Genomic DNA, 26,337 nt, shown 5'->3' on the forward strand with positions numbered 1-26,337 from the left:
CTTTAATGCTCCTTTTCTTGGAATCCTTTTTTCAGAGTGGATGGGGGCTGTGTTCCATTGGGAAGGTGATATAGGTGATATCACTGAACAATGATTCACTGTGTTATTGAGGTAAAAATGTCATTTGGGTGGTATCAATAACTAAGAGCCAAAGAAGAAAAGTAGATCTCATCTGATATCAAATGAAAACTTTAAATAAAAAAACAAAACGAAAATCAAACCTCAGTTCTAAATGATGCTATTTATCACTATTATTATTGATATTTTAGGGCAGAAGCCTGCAGATGACTCTGTTGGTTTATGTGTGTGCTTGTGTTTTATTATTCCCTTCTTTGTTGGCTCTGTTGTGGTAGATACATCTATCCTTAGCTGTGACACAATTAAAGGGTTGTAGCTCCATCTGTGTGGAAGAGGTTAGTACAGAATGCATGGAGGACTGCATACGGCTCGTTACAGCAACACTGAAACTTGCTGTAAACAGCACTGTTATGTGTGGTGACTATGAATGCTATCCTCTGCTTTAACTAAAGGTGGTATCAGATTTACGTCTCAGTGATGGAATATGTTGAATAGAAGGTTTCTCTGCGTGTCTCCACAACGTAGAATTAAAACATTAAAACTAATCACCGGGAATTTTATCCATTCAAGTTCTTTCTGGATGCTCAGATACTTGATCCAACAAGCTGGCCAGTGAAACTCCCAGCAAGCCATTATAATGAAACTGCTGCAAACCTGCACTACCAGTCCTGCATCCTACTGCACCTTCCAAATGGACTTCAGTACATGAAAAAAGGTTTCATAGTTATAATTACTGCACATTATCCTATAGTAGGGAGAAGAAAAACAGAACAGTGGTGACAGCAGTATCCCTACAGTACCTTGACAGAAGTCTCAGGCAGGTAGTGAGGGTTGCGTAGCTTGGTAGTGATGTAGAAGCGAAAGTCAGGAACATATTCAATGGTAGAGTCTCCCAGACGGATGCACATTGCACCGCCCTGTTTAAAGGTCTGTCGAAGCAGCAGAGGCTCCAGTATGGGATCCAGCTCCTCACCGACATTCTCCAGCAGCACTGACAGAAAATGTTCAAATCAATGTTTTTTCTAATCAGGAGAGAGACGTCTTTATAAATATAAAAAGCTGTCAAACTGTTGAATCAGAATCAGAATCAGAATACTTTATTGATCCCTGGGGGAAATTATTTTTTGTTACAGTGCTCCATTTTAAACCAACATTAAGACAAGACAGACAATACGCTAACTAAGAATAGTACAATATATACATATATATATACATACATACATACATAAGTCACTTATAAATAAATAGTTGGAAAAGAAACATGTGTAGCTGTAGCAGCAAACAGTGTGTTAAGTGGATGCGTTGTACTACTGCCTCAACAGCTGAGCTGCTTCAAAGCTTCAAATATTTCCAAACTCTTCAGCCAAGACAAAGCATTTTACCTACAACACCTTTACCAGTATTTTATAGATCACCAGTTAGCCATTTTGGCAGAACTGGGAGAAACGCGCATTCAAACCCTGCATACGGTCGCCTGCTCTACCTGTGAAAAAGAGACTCTTCATGCCAAGTGTTTCACTTTCTGGTTAAAAATACACTATAAATGGTCTTTAATCTGGTCTTTTCCTTTTGATATTTAATTCTTTACCCAATTTAACTATCTAATACAACTTTTTTTCACCATTATCATTTCACTGTTGTCATGTTTCATTTTACATCTCTCTCTAATATTAGTTTTATTCAGTTGTTTTGATTTAAATGCGCTGTACTGCATTGTGTCACGGCTTGTCATTTTACTTATTTCATGGTGCATTTATTTCATGCAGGACTCTCACTTCATGTCATTGTGGCCATGTTCCTGCCTCTGGAAAGTACTCTGCATCTTGCTTGAAAATGTTCTTTCAATTTAAAAATCTTTAAAATCATATTAAGGAGCAGTGGGAGACCCTTCCCAACAACGAAAGTTTATACTCCATACAGAGACTTGTAATAGTTGTGCTGATGCATTCCTGGCTCGCATAAACTATATTTTATAAGTTGTGTGATGAATTAAAGTTAAACTCAAACTGTCTTTCAGCTTTCTGTGATTAGTACTCAACCGTGAACTTCCACTGCAGTTGCATACATGAGTAATATCAAGAAATCAGTGAAGCACATGAAAATGCAATCGCCTTACTCCCATGACATCATTATTAATACGATTTCACATTAAGTATGATAATGCTCTTCTCATGTTACCAACATCAGCCCATCTATAATTGACATTTTGCCTTTAGGTGGTAACTAACTTTTTCTTCAGTTTTCAGATGGAGTGATAGCTGATGAACTTTCTCTTACAAGTTAGTTACCAAAGCAGGTCAACCCTTTATAGGCATAAATATTTAATATATGTTACCAGATTAAAAAGCATGTTTTTAAATTTAATAAACACATGCATATCTAGGAGATTTGCCATGAAAGCACCAGCCCAACCGTGCTAAAAGAAAGAATAGTAGTGCATCATCAGGATTATAAGTGGTAATACAAACAGCAAGAAACTGTAAAACTGTGAAATAAGAAAACAGGCTGTGAAGGATGAAACTGTACCCTTAGGGGACTCTTTTGCGCCGTAAAAGGACAAGTTACTCTCTGAGCTGTTAGCCTTGCAGTAAGCAAAGACCTAGCGGCTGGCTGGGTCAGCTCATTATTTAGATGTATCTGTAATGGTGGTGCAGCTTTCTGTGTTTCTGAGTCTTAATTCCTTCTTGAAGTTGCCCCCCGTGGCCCCTTCAAAATAATATGAGAAGCAATTATCTACAATATTATACCACAACTTTTAAAAAAACGTTGTATACTTTTCTATGAGACATGGTGGGCTCTTTTCTGAAACCAGTTTGAGGACCAAAAGGTCACATCTACACAGCAGCACTGGGGATTGAATGCTTTTCCACTTCGGGGCTACAGAGATTAATAAAATCAGACACATGACTGCCTCAACCACACTTGGACACATAAAATCGGTCCAAAAACATCGTCACATCTGCCTACACATCGCAGCTTGAGCCTAACACCGGGCAGGAGAAAAAAATAAATGCAGAACATATAATTGATTTCTCCTGAGCTTTTATGTGATATATAGTAGTCTGACATATAAACAGTACATTAGGCCGAATAAAGGCTCACTCAGAAATGTCTCACTCAGAAACATCGCTAATTTCAATTTTGCCACTACAGAACAACAGAGAACAAAAGAGAGCTGCAGTCTTGGGGCAGCAGTAATTAGTTTCTGTGGTAAAGAGAGACCTCAGCAGGCAGTAACAGGGAGTGCAACAGTGTGGTTGAGGCAGCCATGGCAGTCGCATTGAACTAGAAGAATTATTATACTTACCTGGTGTGCCAAACTGGATACAATTCTCCAGAGTGCGTACAAAGTCAGCATCGCTCAGTTTAATAACATGCAGGTTATTGGCCTTCTCCATATTTTTCACCCACTTGTTGGCCTGGCCTTGAGGATCGATCATCAATGGCCACCGCCTGGCATTACTACACACACACACACACACACACACACACACACACACACACACACACAGCAGTGTGTGATCAAATGAGGCCACCTTGTCAGTGAGAAAGATCTTTTTAACTGTGAGACATACGGGGTTGGGGGGAATGCTGAAGAACAACAACTGCGATGCAGAGAGCAGCTGAGAGGTGAAAACGCAGTTAGACAGCTCACAGCTGGATAGAACCCCAGTGGCAATAGTACTGTGACTACAGCACAATTTTGTTCTTCGTTTACACCAGGGGTCGGCAACCCTGGGCATGCATGCCACAGCTGGCACACAAGGGGTTAACTGATGGCACCACCATAGCTGGACTGGCCATGCGCGGTATGCCCAATAGTGATTTTTCGTTTTTATGTTGTTGTTTTTTTACGGTATAAACAATGAAAGATGGTGGATTGGCCAGATGCTGGCAGATGTGTAAAAATAACTCAGTTGTTTGGTGGTGGCAATGGAGGAGCTTCCAATGAGGCCAGCAGGTGGATGAGGGAAAGGGGAGGCAGGAGGAGGAGAGACCCGAGGCGGCCACCGGTCTGACTGTCAATGAACTGAACTTCAGGTAAGAAGTTATGACCTGCAGTCTATCTGGGTCAGATATAAACCAAATAGTAGTTTATTTTCGTTGTGCTGACTTTTTACAGTCAGTTACAATAACTCGTACTGCGTACTAGCTAGCATGACGGAGTTTCTATACAGCTGGGTGGGTGCTTTGATGTTGCTGATAGTAAACTTTATTTTATTCATAAGATTACTTAGTAGAGTTGCCAACCATCCCGTAAAAAACTGAATCGTCTCGCATTCAGAGAAAATATTACGCGTTTCGCATTGAGCTGAAAAGGAACACAGTTTGTCCCGGACTTCAGCTAGAATGGAAAAGACACAAAGCTGGAGTTATTCTGTCGTTATGCTGTCAGCTGCCTCTTCTTCTCTCATTCTCTCCCACTCCCTCTCTTTTTGCTATTTCAATGATCAGCTGATCGTCTTTTCTCTCTTGTTTGTTTATCGCCCACTTTGCACCAGAAAGAGGAAACCAGCGGATGTCGCGTTAAACAACAGCAGCACGTTTAAGCTTGATCAGCTGTTGTTAGAATTTATTTAATATTAATTTCTAGTATCAGATGATGTTTGCTGGAGCCACAGCTGTAAAGCTGCTGGTCATGATGTCAGTTTGGTTATCTGGTGAGAGGGAAACATGAAGATGAAACCAGGAGATGTCCTTACTGAATCATCAGAGCTGAACTGGTGATGGAGAAACAGGTTTACCTTTTAGGTGACATGAATGAGTTGATGGGAAGTCATGAACTGTTTCTGAGAGACAACTAACACCAGGATCCTTTTCTATGTAGCTGACAGCTGGTAACGGTGCAGGGGCGGGTCTAGCAAAGTTTTGTCAGGGGGCCAGGCAGGGCATTAACAGGGAAAGGGGGGCACAAAGAAATACTTTTCTTTCTTATTCTCATTTAAAATGTCTCGCTTTTAATAAACAATTATCTGAATCTTACAACTAAAGTTTTTATCTGATGTAAAATGTATAGAAATCATACATAAACCAACAAGACAGTGTATATCACTGTCACAACAATGTTCATTTTTATTCAAAGGCTTTATGGCTTTAATACCTGGTGGGCCGGTCTCTAGTCAAAATGCCCGGGCCGGTTTTTTGTCCCAGTCCAGCCCTGGGCACGACAGTGACTTAATCTGAGAAGGTGCATTAAAAAAATAAATGGCCGGGCCCGCGGTGCACATCGCAAATTAGCTCGCATAGACACATTAGTTGTGCCGCTTCTTAATGACGGTATCTTAGCTAACACCCCCAACTACCAGATTCAACTTGTAATTGGCTAAATTCCGACACTTCAAATGCTTCAGGAGCTGTCCACTCAGTGCAGCATCAGCCCCACGGAAATACACGGATATATCCGTAGACTCGAGATAGAATTCACTATGTGTTTTCAGGACTTTCAGGTGTATGGACCAATGTTTTCTTTTCTGATCAAACCAGAAAGGTTTAATGAGCAGCTGGGTTTGTCTCGCATTAACTGGCTGGACACAGAGGACATCGAAATGCAGCTGATTGAACTGAAAAGCTTGACTATGTGGGGGTCAAAGTTTGCAGAACTACGAAGGCAGCTGGAATCCATAGCTGTGTGTGTTCATGGAGCTTGCATTTTCAGCTGCTGGACATCACTACCTGTCAAGTTTAACTGTCTTCAGAATATTGCAGAGGCATCATTGACAATATTTGGCTCTACATATCTGTGTGAGCAGATTTTCTCTCAGGTAGCCGTCTGAACGCTGGACACTCGGAGACCTGTGTCTCTGAGTGGGAGACCAGAGATCAGATTAACATGTGTATCCCTGTATTAACAAACATGCCATATCGCTCAGTTTATTTTTCTTATCATTGTTGTGAGGAGGCCATAAATAGCATTTGTATTTTCTGTTGTACAGTTCATTTGCTGTTATGGATAAAAAGTGTCTTTTTTTGTTTCAAAATAGCTGATAACTATTCACTGATAGCTGCCAACATCTGAGAATAAATATAATTCTATAAAGTTGCTCTATATAGTGTGTAACTGTTAACATAGAGCATTATTAAATTTTTTGCTAATGCAATTATATGGCACATTGACTAGCACACATCATCAGAAAGGTTGCCTACCCCTGGTTTACACAAACAGTGTTATTTTTTTACCATTCATTTTAGACAAACTGACCTATTTTATCCTGGTTCTTTGTTAATCCACATGTACAGTGACCTCAAACACAGCATCTAAACACATTCCTGCAGAGTAATAAAATACCCTTGTCTCTATTACAGCAACAATCCAAAGGTGCAGTGCACCTCTAAAGTGCTTTGGTGAAAAGTCTATTTCAAGTTCTCTTTTCTCCTTCTATTTTTGCCTTTGAGAGATTCTCAAAATCCTGTCTTTCTCCTTTCAATTTAATTCAGTTTTCTGTAAAGAATTCACATACAAGATCATTTAAGTCAAGTCCATTTAAGTCACAGTGAATACAATGTTAAACATTACGGTAATATTTGGGCCTTTGAAAGTTGGACTTCAGTACTTACGAGATTATGATTGCGTTATCTATGGAGAAGCTGTCCGATGGCAAGCCAGCGATGGTCCACGTGCGAATTTTTACTGCATCACCCAGCGATTTCATTAGAGACATGTTGTGGGAGCATGGGATCTCTCTGCTCTTACAAAGATTCATCCACTCCTGTGTCTGATCCTGGAAAGCAGCAGATTACTAGTAACGACTTTCTTCATTTTCCTAGACGCAGACAAACACACTAACCTGCTACCAAATACATCACCTGCCCATTTTACCTGAAGACACTGGTGTACCCAGTGTTCTTTTTTAAATTTCTGATAGCTTAGTTTAGCTAGTGTGTTAGCACTGCTGAAATTCATCTTTTGGGTTAAAATGCTAATTTGCATTTCACTTTCAATAGCAAACAATAAAAATACTGGTGACTGCCAGTGCTACCCTTCAGTCTCCAGGCAGATACACCTATAGTATCAATTTCAAAATCCTACATCGTCTTGTTCTTAAGTTATCACATTCACAGGCTTTTCAGAAAACTTACTCTACCCAGAGAGGTGGAAATCACTGAGATTTGAACTCATCTGAGATTTTTAGTAGATGCACCTATGGTACAAAGTTTCTGTTTTATTTATATAGCACCAAATCACAACAAAAGTGGCCTCAAGGCACTTTACATTCTGAGGTATAGACCCTACAATAATACAGAGTGTTCACCGCGTTTTCAAGTTATCACATTCATAAGATTTTCAGAAAACTTGAAACATTTTCGTTCACAAATGTAGGTGTTCTCGCCACTTTCCAGCTACAGTGACAACAACATCAGCTTTTTATGGCAGAGCCATAAAAAAAAGTCATTAAGCTATTTTCAATACAATCTATGGTCTGTACCTGTCTGTAGCTTGACGTGAATGCTCCCAGGTAAGCTACTATGCCTGCTGAGATGAGGATGTCCCCAATCAGGTTATTGTAGAGGTTTCCAAGTTGTAAGGCCATTTCACTCCAGCGAGTCTTCTCCCCACCCAAACCTCCAATGAGCTGCTCTGCTCGCTCCAGCTTCTTACTGCAAAGATCGACCTGGAAGATATCATTACAAAAGGAAACTGAACAACAGTTCAAAAACAGTGTACTTGATTCCTGTCTGTGTCATATTCTTTTCTTTGTTGTTTTTTTGGTGTTGATGAATAACTGCATACATTTGTTTACATTCAGTGGAGAAACTGCTGACTGTTATAACATTAACATTAACATTTACAGAACACGTAATAGATATGATCATTTCCAGTGATCAGATCTGTTTAAAATTTCAAATATGGCAATTATTAAAATCAATTGGATTCTCCATCAGAGATAGCAAACCTGACTCTCTAGGTCAGCTTTCTTGTTTTTATTGGCATCCAAAGTCTTCTGAAGCTTTGCAAGTTTATCTTGGACTTCTTTTAGAGCAGCCTGCTTTTTCCTCAAGCCCTCCATGGCCACCTTTAGCTTCCCTTCAGCCTGTGCCAGCTTCTCTTTCTTTGGAGCCACCACCTTAGCAACTCTGAAAAACATATAATCTTATCTTCATAAATCTAAATGTGCAATACATAAGAGTAATTTACTAGATATGTGTGAAGTACAGGTGAAACAAACCATTATGAGTTAGTTTATTTTTACAAAATTACTCATCTACACTGCATAAATATAAATTAACAGATATCAAAGTTCTGCAACTTCTTGACTGCTTTCAGAACATAAAAGATGAAATACTTCATACTACGTGGCAGCATGAAAATATGAATGAAATAATATCTCATCTTATTGTTTTTAAATTAAGGCTTTTACTGTGTATGGAAAGTGTCACCCGATGCCATCCTTATAATGAAACTGGATACTGTTGTTGAGAAATATTAAGAACTTCACTGCAGACAGGAAAATTTAATTTTATGACAAACTTTGCATCAATAAATAAAAGTAGCATTTAAAAATGTCACAACAATAATGATGCTAACATTTCCTTTTCAATGAGTCATATCTTGGAATTGGCCTTGCAGATGAATCACTTGGGACCTGGCATATTCATGGTATACAGCCAGAAACTTTGAAGCTAACTAAGCCTCATGTTAATCACTAAGACGGATGAAAAGCTTTCCCAGGCTTGGTGCATATACATTAGTTTTCAGAACTAAGAACAGAAGATGAGAATATTACTTACTTGTCATACTTGTCCATGGCACAAACCCACTTACACATACCCTCAGCTGCAGTGGATGCAGTTCTAATCTTTTCTGGCACAAAGTCTGGGTTGGTAATGTACTTGGTGCGGATGATGGCCATAAGATTTGGAGGAATGTTATCTTTGTCATACTCATGGAGGCTCTGGAGAAACCTTAGGTCTCCCAGAAGCTTTTTGGCTGGGCCCCAAAAGTCTTCCACTTTTTTACCAGAGCCTGAGGGGTCCGGCACACGATCTGGTTTGATGCCTTTAAGAATGCAAATTGCCTCCATAACCAGCTTGACTGCTGTGGGTGGGCTTTTCATGGACTTCACCACTGTGATATCCTGTTGCCAGAATCATTAATCACTATTTGCTGTACACTACATTTAGCCTTTGAGCCATATTAAAATATTCAGCTTTTACCTGAGGGGTCAGAGTATTCAACGCAGCCAGGGCCGACTCCAGGATGGGCATAGCTTCAGCCAGGTCAGCATCACATTCATCCTTGATAGCTTTGGCAGCCATGGCTTGTTCGTTGGCCACTGCTTCATCTATTTTCACCACCTTCTCTGTCTCAGCCACCTCCACAGATTCATGTTCAATCACCACCATCATCTCATCAACCTCTTTGCTAGCTACAAGCAGCTGTGGCTGTAGAGCCTCTAGCTCAACTTGCATGGTAGCCACTTGTTCTGCAGCTGATTCCAGCTTTTCCAGACCGACCTCATAGCGACTTTTCATCTTCATCACCTCACTGAGCAAAGGACAGAGGGATTAAAGGGAAACGCTTACACCTGCAAACTAGATTTTTGTGCCGCTTGATTCACATCAACTGATGAAGTCAATTTAAACTAAAACCTAAAAGCAGCACTTGAATGAAAAACGTTACAAAGGAATAGAGATACATAAAATATATCTTGATCTTACGCTCTTCTTGTCTTCAGCAAAGCTTTGAAGGTGGAAATGAGCTCCAGATATGAGGTTGGAGTGACATAATTGTGACGCTGCAACTCAGTCAAAAAGCGGTGAGACAAATTAACGGTTGAGGTGTGGAAGCTCTTGCACATAGTGATGCAGCCTTCTCGGGCCTCTTCCGTCATCTCAACATCCTCCAGGAAGCGGCAGGCCACTGCCTGCAGGGCATCTTCAGGCCAAGTCTAACAAGGAAGGAAATAGGTTGTTTTCCTGTTTTTAACAGGTGTGCTTCCAGACATTTCTATTTACCCTCTGCTATGTGGTACTGGTAATGTTATCAGTTACTAATGAAGCATGGAGCATGAAATACACTACATGCTCTGTGTTTACTGGTCAACTATTAGTGCAAACCTCTGATGGGACAAAAAGCACAGCAAAACATGTATGTAACATACATACACTCACCTGAAACCAGTCAATAGTACAGCAGTTAATGAGTGCGGGGAAACGTCTCAAACGGTCCCTGAAAGCATCTCCAATGGGACTCATGGCCAGCACCACATGCAGCTGTGTGCGACAGCGCTCTAAGAACATGTTGAAAAGCGACAAGGGGCTGCCATCTGTTTGTTTTTCTCTATCACGCTGCCTGTCCAGCACACGCATTCGCTCACAAATTTCCTGCTTCTCATCCACCGCAAACAGGTTAGGCACCTGGAAATAAGAAAATATTTACAATTTCGCACCTTTTCTCCATGTGTCACCATCTGTTCACCTGAATGAAGTAGTCAGTCTCTCTCTTCCATCCACTTTACCTCACCAGTGTTGAGCAAGTTGCCAATGTCCTCCAAGAATGACTCCATTTTGATCTGAGCGTCTGTAAACAGGAAAACTCCATGAGCCTCTCCTTCCGTAGCCTTCCTCAGGATTTGTTTCAGGTCATCGTGCCATTCAGTGGTTCCATAGGTCTTGGATATTTCCACCTGGAAAAGCTCTGCCTCTGCCATGTAGGCAGCCAGACGGGTGAGAGACTGACGCCCACTCCCACCAACCCCTACCAGCAGGGCATGGCCACTGGGTTGCTTGAGGATGCGGGAAATCCGGCACACATGCTCGATGGCAAAACGGAAGAGCACCAGATTCATTGGTGCTTTGCTGGTGTTGTTGAACTCCTCCAAGTGTGATTCCACAACCTGTCGTAGCCGATCTAAGTCATGAACTTCGCGGTAGCTGCGGTCCTCACCTTTGGGGTCATGGAAGTCACAAAACATGAGGCTGCGCAGGTCATCTTCAGTCACCTTTCCATCTTGGTCCTGGTCCAGATGCTGGAAAAGCTGATGGAAGTTCTCCTTCATGTGAGTCTGACACACAACCTGTAGATGACTTACAAGCCAGGATCGATCGGTGTCGTGGACCAGTCGATCGTAGTACACCCTCAGGACCTGTGGATTAACAAGAAAAGGAAAGAAACAGACATGTGCAGAGACAGATATGGACAGATCTCAACACCAAATCTTGTTGGCTTGACTGAAGCTATTATATAATGGATTTCCACTTTCCACAGCAATACGTTAGGTTACTTTAGTAATGCTGCTTTCATGTACCTCATACTGTTTGTAATGTACGACATTACCTCATGGACCCAGAGCCGTTTGATGACAGACTGTTCCTCTGCAGTCTCTGGCCGTGACAGGCAGATGCCCTGGATAACCCGGGAGACATCACGTAAATTGAACAAGTAATGGGACTTTGTGGGGGTTGGTAGCAGGTTCTTGGTGGCCTCTTGGTAAACTGACAAAGTGCTATGGACGATCTGAGAGGTCAGAGTAGCAAATGCCTTGGGGAATAAAAAGCTGCAAATCAAATGAATTCATTGGTGAGATCCTGTTCCTGGAGTTTAGTCAGAAAAATTAATCTGTAATTGTTGTTTTAACTAAACACTGAACTCATAAATATATGGTATTATCAAGAATCTATCTTCAAACAAATATAACTGTTTTCAAAATGCAAAAACATCTTTAAAACATATATATTTTTAAAATGCAGCTGCCATATGTGCCTGGATGAGTGCTAGTGGAGATCTGAAATCTGTCCAAAAGATCTGATTGCTTTTGGTCTTATAGTCTCTGAAGTAAACAATGTGGCAGAGCAAAAAGGGGGGAGCAAAAGTACCACCTTTAATCCTCAAATGACTGACACAGACACTGATGTACAGAATAATTGGATCCTAGCTGGTATTTACTATATTTTGCTCAAAAAGATCTTCTGCAGTATTGAGTAACTGATTATCCTGTATATGCAAGGCATGGTTATTTACACAGGTACATTTGGTAAATTTGAATAAAATTACTGTCTCAACATCCTAATTGTTAGTGTTACCATATGGTAAAATGCCAATTTGTGATCCTGGAGAAGATTGTATACATGGTCTTCTCATCAAAGTCATTAATGGTGATCATGTTGAAGTGACGCAGGAACCGAGGAGTGACAGGGTTACGCCCCCCACCTAAAAAAAAAGCAGACAACAAAATACAAACTGGAATTACTAACTCACAGTTTGAAGCCTGATAAAGCAAGTATTTTACATCCTTGTCTGTAAAATACATGTATAGTATATGTAGTAAAAATTTAAGGAATTTGTTCAAAGGTTTTGAGCGCATTTTGTTGCAAAATGCAAGTTATTAATATATTGACATTTTATCAATATAATGAAGGGCATGATTCCAGTGAGAAACATACTGGCTTCCCTTTGAGACAGTTTTTACGGTTGAGTACAGAAGATCAATAGAAGCCACGATCACATGGTGTTACTGCGATCACCTGAAGCTCAGCAAAACCAGTGTGGTTTTGGCAGACTACCAAGCAGCTTCCAGAGGAACAAGAGGCCTGCTGTCATAGTTTAATGCAGGGAAACAAAGTGTAGAAGGTGGGCACCTAGCAGTCAAATCAATGAAAAACTCAACTGAGGCCACAGTACCTCTCCTCTCTCCTTTACCTGAGATTGACAATCCCTCCAACCTTCTTCGATTGGGACAAACAATGGCAAGAAAAAATCTAAACTTAACATAAAAATTATACATTAATAAAATCTATTGGTTTAATTAAACATGTGAAATTTTTTTGTTTTTATTTGAATTCTTGAGATGAGTCATCTTGACCAGCTATCACCGTGGCAGCTGGTAAACACTTGGGACAGCATTTAGTTTCTGTGGCTGCCAGATACGCAGACCTCAGAAAAACTAAAAAACTGTCAGCTCACGCATCACCAAAACTGTGGCCACCTGAGAGTGGCTCCCATCCCCTTCCTTTTGCAGCTGTCACTGCCAGCTGCTTCAGTGGAGGAGGCTGCCTTCATGTTTACACTGGTTGTTGTATTGGAGACAGATGTGGTAAGCATTTTTTCCATTTGTAAAAACCTTAAGGCAATGAGAAGCTCACAAAACGGCAGGAAATGGTTTGTGACACTGACTCAACAGTCGCTCGAGCAACAGAAAAACAAGAATACTCACTCTACAAACATTTTAATCAAGCACTGACATTTCTGTCATTGGCTGACGGCATTTCTAATTAACCTTTAAGTATCAGTGCGGCTACTTACCAGGTGGTCCCATCGCACATATGATCAGGATATCCGTCAGATTAATCATGGCGCAGTCCTTCAAGTCATACCAGTTCCAGTGATCAAGCCACTGGCGAAGCAGCTCCACAGGAGGTTGTGCACCATAAACCTCTCTCGCTGGCATGTTTACATCATCCACAAATACCACCTAATAGAATGTAACATTAGTATTCTTAAACTTAAACTGCATATACTAGAGAAAAACAAATTATCTGGTGTATTTAAAACTGTACGCTGCCACACTGTTTAATGCTCAATAGATCGAGTGCACACCAGCAAAGAAACAAGATGTTCAAAAATAATAAAATGTAGGTGATAAAGAGGCGCTACCATTTTTTTCCCCACTGGAGGGCCAAACACTCCTTTGCGCCGCTTATCTAGCTTGGAAATAATAATGTTTTGTGTCTGGGCAGCTGTAGTCTGGGCTGAGAAGTTGATAAACAATGGGGTGTACACATCCTTCTGTATCTTATTCAACAGGAAGTCCTAGGCAAGAGATTTGAAATATGAACACAAGTTATCATCAGATCTCAAGGTATGGGAGCATACGGTAAACAGTATATTACATTTCTTTCTTTGTTCATTATTTATTATTTGTTTATTTACCAGGAGTAATGCATCTTAATGGACATCAGTGTATCAAAAATATAAACTGTAAACATGGCAGATTACAGCAAACCTGCTAGTTTACATCTGTAGTTTCAGGGCAGGTCACATAATACTTTGTAATAAAAAAGATACACAGATATAAAGCAAGAACAAACACTAATAACACATCACACAGAAATGTGTTACTGATCAGAGATCTGGTGTTCCGTTAGTAGAAAGGGTGATGGTCACACCAACGTATTCCAGCTATTCAGTTTATTTACTTCACCTTCCTCTCCTTTCCTGCTGATCTTCTCTATGTTATAACCAGGTATATATCACAGCCTTAACTGAAACCTTCTGTTAACCTAAAAAGTCGATATCAGAGGCACTAAGTAAAAGTTCCTCTGGATATTTACATCAAATTGGCTTAATATTTTTGACCTCGACAACAAGGTATCACACTCCAAGACATGAGACAAACAGAAATCTTGCTCTTGCACTCAGTGGAGGGTTTATACTCATAAAGGCTTTCTTTCTGGTTTATTCAAATCCTACAAGTGATTTATAAAGAACTAGGTATGTCAGTAGTAGTAATACTTCTAGAAAATTAATAACCTTGTTGATTGCCGCACACAGAAAAAACAAACAAACAAACAAACAAAAAACACTGTGCTCATTTTCACCCCATTTTAAATTAACACACCAAAAGTACCTGTTACAAATACACCTTAAAAGGATCATTTTCAATTTTATCTGGACAAATGATTATGATAAGCTTTTTAATCTAATTAAAATTAAAAGTGGCTGTCAGTATGTATTTCATTAGAAAAAATTCTCAGTTAATCCCTGAAAATGACTCCAAAATAAATTGTGAAAAGAGGTGTCTCCCTGAGGAGAAGCTCTAAAGTAATGGTGCACAGGCTAAAACGGTAAAATCAGTGACTTTTTCAAACTGCATGAGTTTACAGAAAGGACATTTTACTAAAAGCTCAAAATAACGGGCACCCCCTGAACAAATCTCCTTCTGTGTTTATATGAACAGGGAACATAGCATACATAGAGAGCTGATGCATTTTATTAGGATTTTATCTTTAGGTTCAGAGCACATCCTTAGCTTGCTTTCTGCATAAGCATATATTAAGCGGTCATATGGAGGTTGTCAAACTATTTGAATAATGAGCTGCTTAATCAAAGGGAGCGTGTGATGTGAATGATCACAAGATGCAGACAAAGTGCATCACCCTCTTCCCTAAATTATAAACCAGCAGCACCACTCGTCTGAGTCTCACCCCAGATTAGTGTGATGCAGGTGAATTTGCTTTAAGTAGTCGGTCGAGGATACAAGTGCGGGCACGGTGCCATACATATTCACATAGTCTGAGCGTTTATCACTTGTGCCAGATTTGGGATTCTGCCACGGTCTGCTGGTTATGACATGGGACAGAGCCACTTCAGCAGGCAGGCAGACAGACAGACAGTGGAGTACAAGGCAGACTCCCCAGTGAGATGATCTCCACTCACCCCAGAGTCTGAAGTTTGAACTTGCTAATGGATGAACTAATGAAGCAAAGGAACGGAGGACGGATTAGTCCTTGATATAAATAGTCAAAGCACTGCTGAGAGATACTCTGTATTCTTCCAAGGTGGTCATTTCACACCTGGCTTCTGTAGCTGCCTCCAAATGATTGGTGTGCTCGCAGCACTTACTCTAGCCTGGGACTGCAAGTCCTACACATAAGTTTAATCATCTGAGTCAGTGATGCTATCAGTGGCACAGGCAATGTTTGTCTGTATCTGATAACAATTTATGTAAATAAAAAACAGCTTTAAAGTGGACAAGATAATAATAGCAGAACAGGGCAATGTCCCAGTTTTGTCTCAAAGTGAAAAATGTCCTAACAGACCACATCAGAGTGAGCTGATTTTCAGTGAATTTAATCAAAATTTGAATAATCTTTACCTTTTTACAATGCAATTTTTAAAAGTTACAGGCCATCAAAATACATACATATTGCCATTTTGCCAAAGCAATATGTATTACTCGTAGATGACTTATTTAACTGTTTGTACTATGTAAGATGTGGTTCTGACTGGATATTATCATCATTGTTTGTGGACATGTGACCTACTGCATCACTAAGTTAATGTCTTCTGAGCATTCATAGCTTCTTAAGTACAGGAAATAGAAAAATGCAACATTAGAGTTCTGAAAGAAATATTTAAGCTATGTAAAAAAATGCAACCAAATTAATTTTATTTACACTCCAAATGTCACAACTAACCACCTTCAATTGCAAATTAAATAGCTTTTCACAGAACTGTAGTAAAGTAGGAAACACTATTATTGCAATCCTGGATCTTTGATTGGTTTTCTGATCATTCACAAAAGAAAACTAGACAATTTTAAATCAGCTGCCCTAAAGTATATCAGGAAAGACTACTGGACCATCAGGTTGCCAGCTGTCTGTATCAGTGTTTGCAATAAAGTATAATCAAGGCATTCATTTTAAAAATTAGAGTTCAGGATGACATGTAAGAGCAAGGACATGTATGTATTTGCAGGTGAGGAGAAGAACTTGAACAGAGCCAGGTCTTAGTGTGGGTAAGAGACTGGCAGCTACAGTAAGTTCTGAATATACTGTCCAAGGGCTTTGTTAGGCAACAGTACACTGTTGCAGTAGTCTAGGAGGGAGGTGATGAAGATATGAGTGTGGGTTTCAGTCTGAGAATGAAGGCCATTGTCTGGAGAAGTTCTTTGGGTGGTAAAGGGCAGATTTAAAGATGGATTTGACATGTGATGGGAACAAGAGAGCAGAGTCCAGGTTGACACCCAGTTCGCAGACTTCTAGAAATGTGTGTGAAATGGAACATCCACCCACATTAAGATGAAGATGAGCCACTTTTGCGGGCAAAGTTTTGAAAGCCACAACCAATAGTTCATTTTTATTGTACTTTATTTTGAAAAAGCTGGTTGAAATTCTGATGTCATTCAACCAACCGACAAAACCAGAGGAGGGAGCTAATTGGACAACTTGTAGTTGAGATACAATAGAGCATCAGTGGAAGGTCGCCATATGGTGACACAGTTGTTTTTGTTGTTGTTTGTTTTTTAGAGAAAGAGGCAAAAAGCAGCTGTTACCATATGAGTTCTACAGAGTTGCTGATCACGTCAACCATGATGGGAGACAGGGTAGGTAGGCACGACTTAACAAAGGTTGTATTAAATGACAGCTATTATAATAATGTGGACTATTAACATCTTAGATCAATTTCACATTCAAAAGTGGTTTTATTCTAAATGTAACTACAAATTAGGCACTAAGTAATGATTACATCCTTCTATTACAGCAATGTAAAAAGACTGTTCTTGTCTGACATCATTTGAACTAACAGCTTTGAGCTTCATAGAGTTTGCTATACTGTGTATATTACCTCAAATCAGTTTGCGTTAACACAAAATACTGTAGTGCTTTCGAAAGGTTCGATCTGTAAAGTAGATGTATTGCATGACTCACTGTAATGTAGACACTCTTGCCAGTGCCAGTGGGACCGATGAAAATAGTGGGTTTCTGGTGAGTGACGAGTAGCTCCATCAGTGCCATGTAGCGTACTGTGTTCTCAGTGGGAACAATGATCTCATTGAACTGCATGTCTTTGCCTATGGGGGGAGCAGCCTTTAACTTATCTGTCCAAAGCTCCCACCTGCCCGGGCCCTGACATGGAAATAATGAAAAGACGAAACTTTCATTTACGATATAAAGCTCAGTGAGTGCTGGACACATACAGTACCAGACTACTAATCACAGATAATACTATTTGATGAAATGGCCACCGGGCTTGTCAACAGTTAAACTGCTGCTTAAAGCAGGAAGGAATTGCTCTCCTCAGATCACAAGCACGAGGAATAAGAGGGTACAAGGATCACAACCTGTGTGTGTGTGTGTGTGTGTGTGTGTGTGTGTGTGTGTGTGTGTGTGTGTGTGTGTGTGTGTGTGTGTGTGTGTGTGTGTGTGTGTGTGTGTGTGTGTGTGTTTTCATCATCTGGTATGTTATCTCTCATGTACATATGTCCTTTTCAAAGCAGATATTAAGAATATCTCAAATGTCCGTGTTGAAAAGGGAACTAACCTTTTTCTAAGAAAACAATCCTTGAATGAAAAATAAAAAATTACTAAAATTTACAGCACATTAAAGCCAGATGGCGGGATGTGAAAGAGACTGCAGTATGCAACCATAAAGGTCACAGACAGACAATAAATTACTGTCCCTTTTCCCCAACAATCTCAGGGGAGGAAAGATTTATTGGTATGTCACTCCATCTAGATAACAAAACTCAGAGTTAAGTTCTTTTTTGTACATATTGTGATTATGGCAAAAACAAAACCACTGCTATCTTCAGTTTTCTTGTTTTTATTCTATTTTATTCAGGGTTAGGATTTATTCTAATCCTAAAACACTTGAAATTTATATACCAGCATCTTATAAATATCATGCACAAAAGTATCTTACCTCTTGCACTCTTACCTCTTTAACGAAGCAGTACTCGTAGAGGGTTCCCTTAGTGGGTAAGGGGAGTGTCAGCTGATTCGGTGGAGCCTCCACAGTGACCAGAATGCCATGGCGGGCTGCTGTCTCCTTACTTAAGGGGCCATTCATCACCTCTCTTACCAGAGCATCAAACTTTACTCGGCCCAAATCGTCACAGCTAGCACCCACTGACCAGATCAGGCAGAACGTAAACATGCCCTTTGTAAAAGAAAAGGAACATCATTACTGGTTTTGACTGCTCAAGCATATCAGTATGTGTAGGGTAATTGCCAATAAACCAAGTCCTGGTTTCCAAAAGAAATGCTTCCAGTTGCATTATCATTTGAAGACTGTTTATTTATCACAAACTGAAGATGTAACAATGAACTCCTTCCTAAATAAGCATGAAAGTTTAAAAAAAAAAAAAAGGTTATCCAGAACTACCTGTGCACACGGTCAGAAAACCGTGAGACTCCTAACCGCTCTGTCCATGCTCCTCCCCTTCCCCCTCACACAGGGTTTCATGCTACTATTGCACTTACATACTTAAAGTAAGAGGTACCCCCTTTTAGATTCCAATCCCAAACATTACTTTATGTAAACACAACATATATTTTCATATTTATTAATCCTGAAAAGATGACTTATGTAATGAATCTATGAATTATAAAACAAATACGAACTCAAATGTAAATAAAATTCTAAAGCAGACATCTGGCGCCTACAGTATGGATATATGTTGTGGATATGATTGATGAAATCAATGGCGAAAGCTCAAAGTTAAAAAAAAAAAAATTACTCCTCTACTCAGGAAACTGGGGTTGTTTATGAGCTAATCACATCCCACTCACCACAAACAACATTAAAATACATTGAAAAGACAACTTTCCAAGACATTTAAAAATGTCTGATGAGAAAAACTGTGCGGAGCCACTGAGTAGTATTAATTCCTTAATCCTCGAGGAATCATCTCACTACCTGAGGCCAGGAGAAGCCCAGGACCCCTCTGCAACAGCATCTGACGATGGGTCCAAGGATTTCATTCAAATACCATGGATATGCCTCCGCAGACTGTCACTGACCCACTACCAAACTGGTCAAACTGAACATGCCTTCTCCAGATCCTGCCTGTCACATGTGCTCATGATGAATCTGCTCTAATCTGTGAAAAGCACAGGATTCCAGTGGTGGACCTGCCACTTCTATGGCAAATGCCAATTGAGCTCCATGCAGTGAGCACAGGGCCCACTAGAGGATGTCAGGCTCTGAGGCCACCTTCATGAAGTGTGTTTTTGATGGTTGGTTAGGTGAAATTCACACCAATCGCCTGCTGGAGGACATGTTTTAGGGCCCGCCTGTCTCCTGGAATGTCCTGGTGAAAGACTTCTACACCGTAGTATATTTACCCAATGAGCAGTCTTAGACGACTAAATAGACTACATATTCTGGTGGGCGTGAGAAGGTAAACAGATACCACCAGTCTAGCATAAAAATAAAAATCCCATGGACATATAGGATCTGTTCTAAAACATTTTACTAAAGAGTCATAGGTTGTGTTTATTATACTAATTTAAAGCATTCAGGCACACCAGCCCAGCTCCAAGTACTGTCCAGGTTATTAAATGAGACAAAAAACAAAATCCAAAAAGAGAGGACCTTTGTTAGAACAAAAACCCAGCAGGGGATACTGTAGGAATTGGAAATGAAGCTTAGCAGCCTCATGATAGCTCCTGCTGTTAAAAAGCTGATTAATTCAACACTTTGATAATGACTAGCTGAGAAACATAGGAGCGAGGGTTGAAAGGCATTCATCAGTGCAGTATGCCACAGGGGGATAATAGCAGTGCTTTCAAAAGACATGATTCAGAGGCAAAAAATCAATTGGAACGGGGGGGGGGATGAAAGGGCTCATCTGCTAAAATTTTTCCGTTTTTTGTCGGGGCAGACCCTATTAATGCAGTAAATTTAGAAAGACAAAAGGAATATTTTCTTTTCTGTGTTATATCTGTATTGTTAACACTGAGCTACAGATTACAGAAAATAAATGCTTCCACACTTTAATACTTTAAACTACAGTATTAATTTGTATTACTCAAGTATGATTTTAGAAACAAACTGGGCGTTTTTTGTATCAAAGTAACAGCAGTATTTTTTTCTCATTTACGTTCATGTAAGCATTTCCTTACACTTCCAAGAGCAACATCCCAGACTTACAGCGTCAACACAAAACAGAACCTGACAGTGCCAATTTTTTATGAGACATATTCTCAATTTGTATTCTGTGCATATAACAGGACTCAGATTTGCAGTACACCGCATATTTTTTAATGTGATCAAATGAGAACGGACACAATGGGGAGTCTTGGATGTTGGTTCAGTAATTCTAAGCTCTTGCGAGTTTGACTTTTTCTGTTTGTACTGTGTCATATCAACTAATTAGCCAAAATGCTGTATGCCGATTTATGCATATCAAAGAGGTACAGAGCTGCAATGACTGTAGGAAGTGAAAACTGTATATTGTGGACTGCTCTGTAAAGCCATCTTTTAGGGTTGGGCTAAAATGCTAAAAAGGTATAAAGACCTTTACTTATTTCATATGTTACTATGTTTTATATTACTTCAATAGAAAGTAGCAGCATTAGCAGCAGTAGTGTGGAAACAAACCTCCAGCCAGGAGCAAATATTTTTTTCATCCACATTCTTAATCTTTGCTTCATCCTGAAATTCATCCATCATACAGTCCATCAGATTCATGAGGGACTTCACTAGGTTGGTGTCAGACGTTGAAGACAGCTCCTAAAATCAAATTTGGAATAAGAATGATGTTTAAAAAAAAAGTCAACCAGCCTCAGAAAAAATTAATTTGTTAGTATAGAAGGCAACTATAAACATCTGAAAGTAACAGAAGCATAAAACTAAAATTACACAAAATTCATTTGCAAAAGAAATCATGCAAATGCCCCAGGCAGTTTCTGTTCAATTCCTGGCTGACTGGACCACTTGCTGCTCTAAAATCGAAGTACTGGCAACTTGAAAGTGTTTTAAAAAAAGTTTCTAAGCACCTTGGTGGCCTTTCGAATGAGCTGTAGACAGGCTGGCAGTAGGCGGTCAAAGAGGGCAGTGATGAGGTCTTTGTGCGTAGCACTGACTGTAGGAGGCAGGGTACTGAGCCAGGACAGCATGAGAGGCCGCCAGCCAAGCATATGTGGCTCCATGTAGATCATACCACAGCGAGACACCTGCCACAATCATTTATATCACATTAGAAAATAAACATGTAAACAGTTATCCTTCATCACTCACAAGAATATTGTTCGTAAATAACATTAACTATAAACCGTCAGGCAGAATTATGATAGACTCCTTATCAGAAGACAAAGCTATACAATGCTGAAAGTAGATGTGATATAAAAATGGCAGTGGAGCAAAAAACATATACTGATAGTGCAAATTAATGCACAGTGCATTGATCACATCATTTGTAATTATTATCTAATGAAAGAGTTGCTGCCTTAAGACAGAAGTTCTCTGTAACATCCCATTAATAGCTTGGCAAAGAAGTACTAATAAAGCTAGAAGATATTATCAAAAACAGTAAATAAGTTAAGGTTTTAATAAACATACTCTTAAACAGAGAAATAAAAACTGAGGGATCAATAGTGCACAAAAGTGTTGGAAATGCACAAATTGGGAAGAGTTCACTGTGATCACAAAATGTTTGATGCCTCTTCATTCAGCGTAATGAAAGGAACAGATGCCAGGCTATAGAGTATCAAAAATAGAAGTCTGTTTAATAAAAAAAGCAGAGGCAGAAGCTATTCTCTCAAGACATCTATGCATTTGAAGCACATCCTTTGTTTATGCCTCACAACAAATAACCAAAGAATATATACTGCAAGAAAACTACAGGTACACAAGGACTGCAGGTTATTTCAAATGGAAGAGAGAGGTGTGTCACCCCTGTGATCTCTTGTTTTGACGATTGACAGATTACGCACCCTATAGCACACATTTCCTTTAGCACCTTTGAAATTACACAGTGGAGGGTGGAAACGGTGAGGAGGAGGTTGGGGAGGATGCTATCTCAAGTGTTATGCCCTCCTGATAAATGTCACTGTGGCTTCGTAAAGAAATGTGGCTTATGTTAGCGCATGGCTGTCTAGAGTCTCCCAAAGCCAATAGCAGAGGTGGCCGTATAAATAACAACAGTGCAAACAGAAAAGTAGCATTCGAAGACTGAATACCTCTGCAAAGGCTCAAAATACCACAGCATGCATGAACCGAGAGCCTGAACCTCGTTTAGAGTGTGTTTGTCTATCTTGAAAATTACGTCTGAGAACCGTTTTTATTTGTATAAATGTATTCACCAGGACATGGAATGGGTGAATACATATATCTGTTCAGATTTTCAGTAATTCTGCAAACAGAGAAGATCAACCAGTCAAATAACCCCCACTGATGTTGTTAATATGACATTTCAAAATGGCAGAAAAAGGCAGAAAAGGGGGCTGAATTCCCAAGAATAAAATTCTTCACAGTCCCACAACAAAACAGAAACATCTGTCATTCTAATTATTGAAACATTAAAAAAAAGAGAATTTCAATAGAACAAAAAAAAAATTCCCAATAAACAAACCCAGAGACCGCAGAGGTCGAGTCCTCTAAAACAGGCTTTTGACCAGAGTATTCATGAATGACTGAACTTCAAGGTGGCCTCACTATTTATAGTTCTGTCGTTATTTATCTTGTGCTTGGCTTTGGTTCAGGACCTCGGTTCATCTTCTGCCTGAAATAAGCTGTTTTAGCTTAAGACCACCTTACCGTCAAGGCTTTCTTCAGATTGAAGGCACAGCTGTGTGCCATGATAGAAGTATCTGCACTCATTGACATCATACAGAGCCACAAGTAGAACCTGCCTGATAGCCAGATTAAATTAAAGGAATCTCTCACCGTGGCTGGAGATGCCACCTCCAGGTCCATGGGTTCAAAGATGAGGCTCATTTGTGGTGACATTTGAATGATCTCACCGCTCATCAGACACAACTTCTTGTTGTCATCAAGTACTGTGTTCATGTTCTCGATCCACACAGCATCCACTGGACCATCAAAGATGAGCCATTTTCTGTCAGGGCTCTGAGACACACAAGGAATATGAAATTCATACCATAAGAAATCATTTCAACACAACTGAAGCTAAATTGTTAAGCTGTGAGGTCAAAACATAAAGTAAGGTTACGATTATTAACCACAATCATGAGCTGCTTGCTTGCCAGCAGTATGTTGATATAGTCATCAGAAGACCATTTATGAGTGCAGTGACTCTGTATAACACTGAAGTTATGCAGTGTTGTACAGTGAAATATAAAGCCTTTAAAAATGACTGTTTAGTACAACCAACAGAAGTTTAGTGATGTGTAAAATCATTCTGGTGACTCTGTAAGTTTTATATTTTTGTAGTATCTTCATTTTTGCAGTTTATAGATGATCCCTGCACACTCATCTCACAGCCAGCTACAGTCAGAGATCAGTATGAAATGTCCAGCTCATTTTGAAAATAGCTGTTACTCACTCTGTTGCTGGAAAAAAAAAAGTCAACAGCTCTCAGCATCCAAAGAGTCGCAGATGTACTCAACCTGCAGTTATTTATTTTAGTCTGTGAGAAGAGTTGAAGTATCAAAATAACAGCTAAGATAGCGAGGTAATTCGGTCTGTCCTGCCTGTGCACAGATTAGCAAGCACATATACACCTTCAGTCCGAATGCATGTTGCCCAGTTGCACCAACAGGTTGTGTGGGCTTTACCTGTATGTCGTGTATGCCGTGCATGAAGCATGGCGATCTGGAAACTTTGGTAATCAACAAATTTAACAACAAAACAAATATTCAAAATAAAGTTTGAAGATCATGCACATTAAGGAATTTTCCCAGAAGAAAATGCAAAGAAGGTGGGCGTGGTCTGAAAATATCAGAGAAACCAGGAAAAACACGAGTGTTGATAATTATGATGTTCAGGGTTAGAAAAAATGTGTTTAAAGGTTTGTGAAAAGAGTGCATGTCTTACAACTTTATGTGCCAGTATTGCCCACATACTGCACACTGAAATCATTGTGCATACTTCCAAGGTCACAACTGAACTCCTGTGAATTACAATGTAAGTGAAGAATGTCTGCTAAATAAATGAAATTAACACCCACATTGTCATAATGGGGGCTGACAACAAGTGTCAATTCTCCAGTTAAATGGGCTGGCAAGAGCTGTACTTTAAATTGATTTGTTATAATATAAACAAATGGAGATGCCTGGGCCTGGGCCATCTGGTGCTTGTGAGGGAAGTGAACATGCAGTAATTTAATGATCTGGGGGGAAAAAAAAAAAAAAGCATTTTGTATGCAGAAATTTAATACACTACAACGCAGTTTACTCCAGATTAGTGCACATGAAATGAGTTTAGTAAAATGTGTTGCAGGAAAAGAGAGCAAAAACAACAGAAGACCACTGTCTGCAGAAGAAAATGACTTTAAAAAAGCTAGATTTGTTTTCTGTTTTGTTTGCATCAGTATATAATGTTACTCCTTACAATTTGTAATATGACAGCTTTATATACTAACACTTTTTTTAAATGACAACTTAATTTGGAAACACTGAGAATAAAGGGAAGAAATGATTTTCCATTAGGACATGCCTCTAGTGCAGCCTGTAAATTGTCTGCCTGTGTGTGTCTAGTGTGTGTGTGTGTGTGTGTGTCACAATGAAAGAGAGTTATTAAAGACCTAATTTTAACAAGACAGCCGAATGTTTCTCTTGTTTACCTGCCACTGAAGCCTTTCTTTCTACTAGCTTGCAATTAATTGGAATGTCATGCCTATTGTATAAAGATCCGTCAAAACTCATTAACTGAGGGTGAGCAGACAATAATGTATCTCGATCTCATCTTATTCCTGCACAGCTACCAACAGTAGGTGGATGCACATAGGACATTTGGTCCAACTGTACCACAATTACCATGTGCTTTAAAGTTTTACCTTGCAGGGGGAGTGCAACAGCAGTTTCCTGCTTTCCTGATTCAGTTCTGAATTACTCATTACGAACAAAGCATATGCTGTATTGCCGCCTGCCTCGCAATAAAGTCAGAATAATCTACACTGGCAAACATTCCCATTCAAAATTTTTATTTATCTGCACGAAGACAAACAAATAATAAATTATTTTTTTATTTTTTTTTTTACTTTTAACTGATACAAAGTTGTTCCAAAAACATTTTTATGAGCTGACAGATAAGTGCAATAATGTTACAGAAATGCTAAAATTATGCGGCAATAAAGTATAGTCAATTTCTACTCCACAAAGAAAACATCCTTGCAGGATGATGTTGCTTGGATCCAGGGACGAGAAAGAGACAGCTAGTCCAGTAGTTCATGAATTTCAAAAAGCTTACTCGACCTTTAACAGTTTAATCACAGTTCTGCACTATCTGCAGAATATATTTAAACTGCAAGCACTAAAATCACATGCATAAAACTGCTAATTATATTCTCAACAGAAAAGCATTTTGTCCAAAAAGAAAAGCAACAGAAAAAAAGGATTTAGTGTACACCTGTTCTGCCCAGTTCCATTTTCATACTTTTATAGTTGGACCCTGATATAATAGCTGTGCATGACTAACTGTTAAAAATAATTCTTATTTATCTCATATCTGAAACAAGCATCCACCACTGGGAGAGGAAAAATATGATGCAAAATAGAAAAAAGGATTCACTATAACCCTGTTTAGAGCACAGTTAGCATAGCAAAGGGTCAGCTGATTTTGATGTTTTGGTGCTCAGATACCTGTAGTAATAGCAGTAGTAGTAAGTACTAGTAGAGTTGCTTTAACTTTTTGAC

General features: G+C 39.5%; 1 protein-coding gene across 5 annotated transcripts in view; it reads right to left on the reverse strand.

Annotated features, from left to right (window-relative positions):
• Nucleotides 1–26,337, reverse strand: part of dnah7 (dynein, axonemal, heavy chain 7) — a 75,551-nt gene that overhangs the window by 19,951 nt on the left and 29,263 nt on the right. For 4 of the 5 annotated variants that reach the window (XM_026144785.1, XM_026144789.1, XM_026144788.1 and 1 more), the window contains exons 32-50: nt 23,408–23,590; nt 21,520–21,696; nt 21,122–21,253; nt 18,455–18,676; nt 17,446–17,643; nt 13,670–13,825; nt 13,319–13,487; nt 12,100–12,226; nt 11,354–11,573; nt 10,536–11,162; nt 10,189–10,434; nt 9,736–9,965; nt 9,232–9,562; nt 8,806–9,152; nt 7,971–8,151; nt 7,503–7,688; nt 6,634–6,797; nt 3,386–3,540; nt 879–1,069 (exon numbers count right to left, since the gene is read on the reverse strand). In XM_026144785.1, coding sequence (XP_026000570.1) covers nt 879–1,069; nt 3,386–3,540; nt 6,634–6,797; nt 7,503–7,688; nt 7,971–8,151; nt 8,806–9,152; nt 9,232–9,562; nt 9,736–9,965; nt 10,189–10,434; nt 10,536–11,162; nt 11,354–11,573; nt 12,100–12,226; nt 13,319–13,487; nt 13,670–13,825; nt 17,446–17,643; nt 18,455–18,676; nt 21,122–21,253; nt 21,520–21,696; nt 23,408–23,590 — 4,242 coding nt within the window. The remainder of the gene's footprint in view (nt 1–878; nt 1,070–3,385; nt 3,541–6,633; nt 6,798–7,502; nt 7,689–7,970; nt 8,152–8,805; nt 9,153–9,231; nt 9,563–9,735; nt 9,966–10,188; nt 10,435–10,535; nt 11,163–11,353; nt 11,574–12,099; nt 12,227–13,318; nt 13,488–13,669; nt 13,826–17,445; nt 17,644–18,454; nt 18,677–21,121; nt 21,254–21,519; nt 21,697–23,407; nt 23,591–26,337) is intronic. The other variant, XM_026144787.1, reaches the window with a different exon arrangement.

Source organism: Astatotilapia calliptera, chromosome 16 (assembly GCF_900246225.1).
Source record: "Astatotilapia calliptera chromosome 16, fAstCal1.2, whole genome shotgun sequence".
Lineage (NCBI taxonomy): Eukaryota > Metazoa > Chordata > Actinopteri > Cichliformes > Cichlidae > Astatotilapia > Astatotilapia calliptera.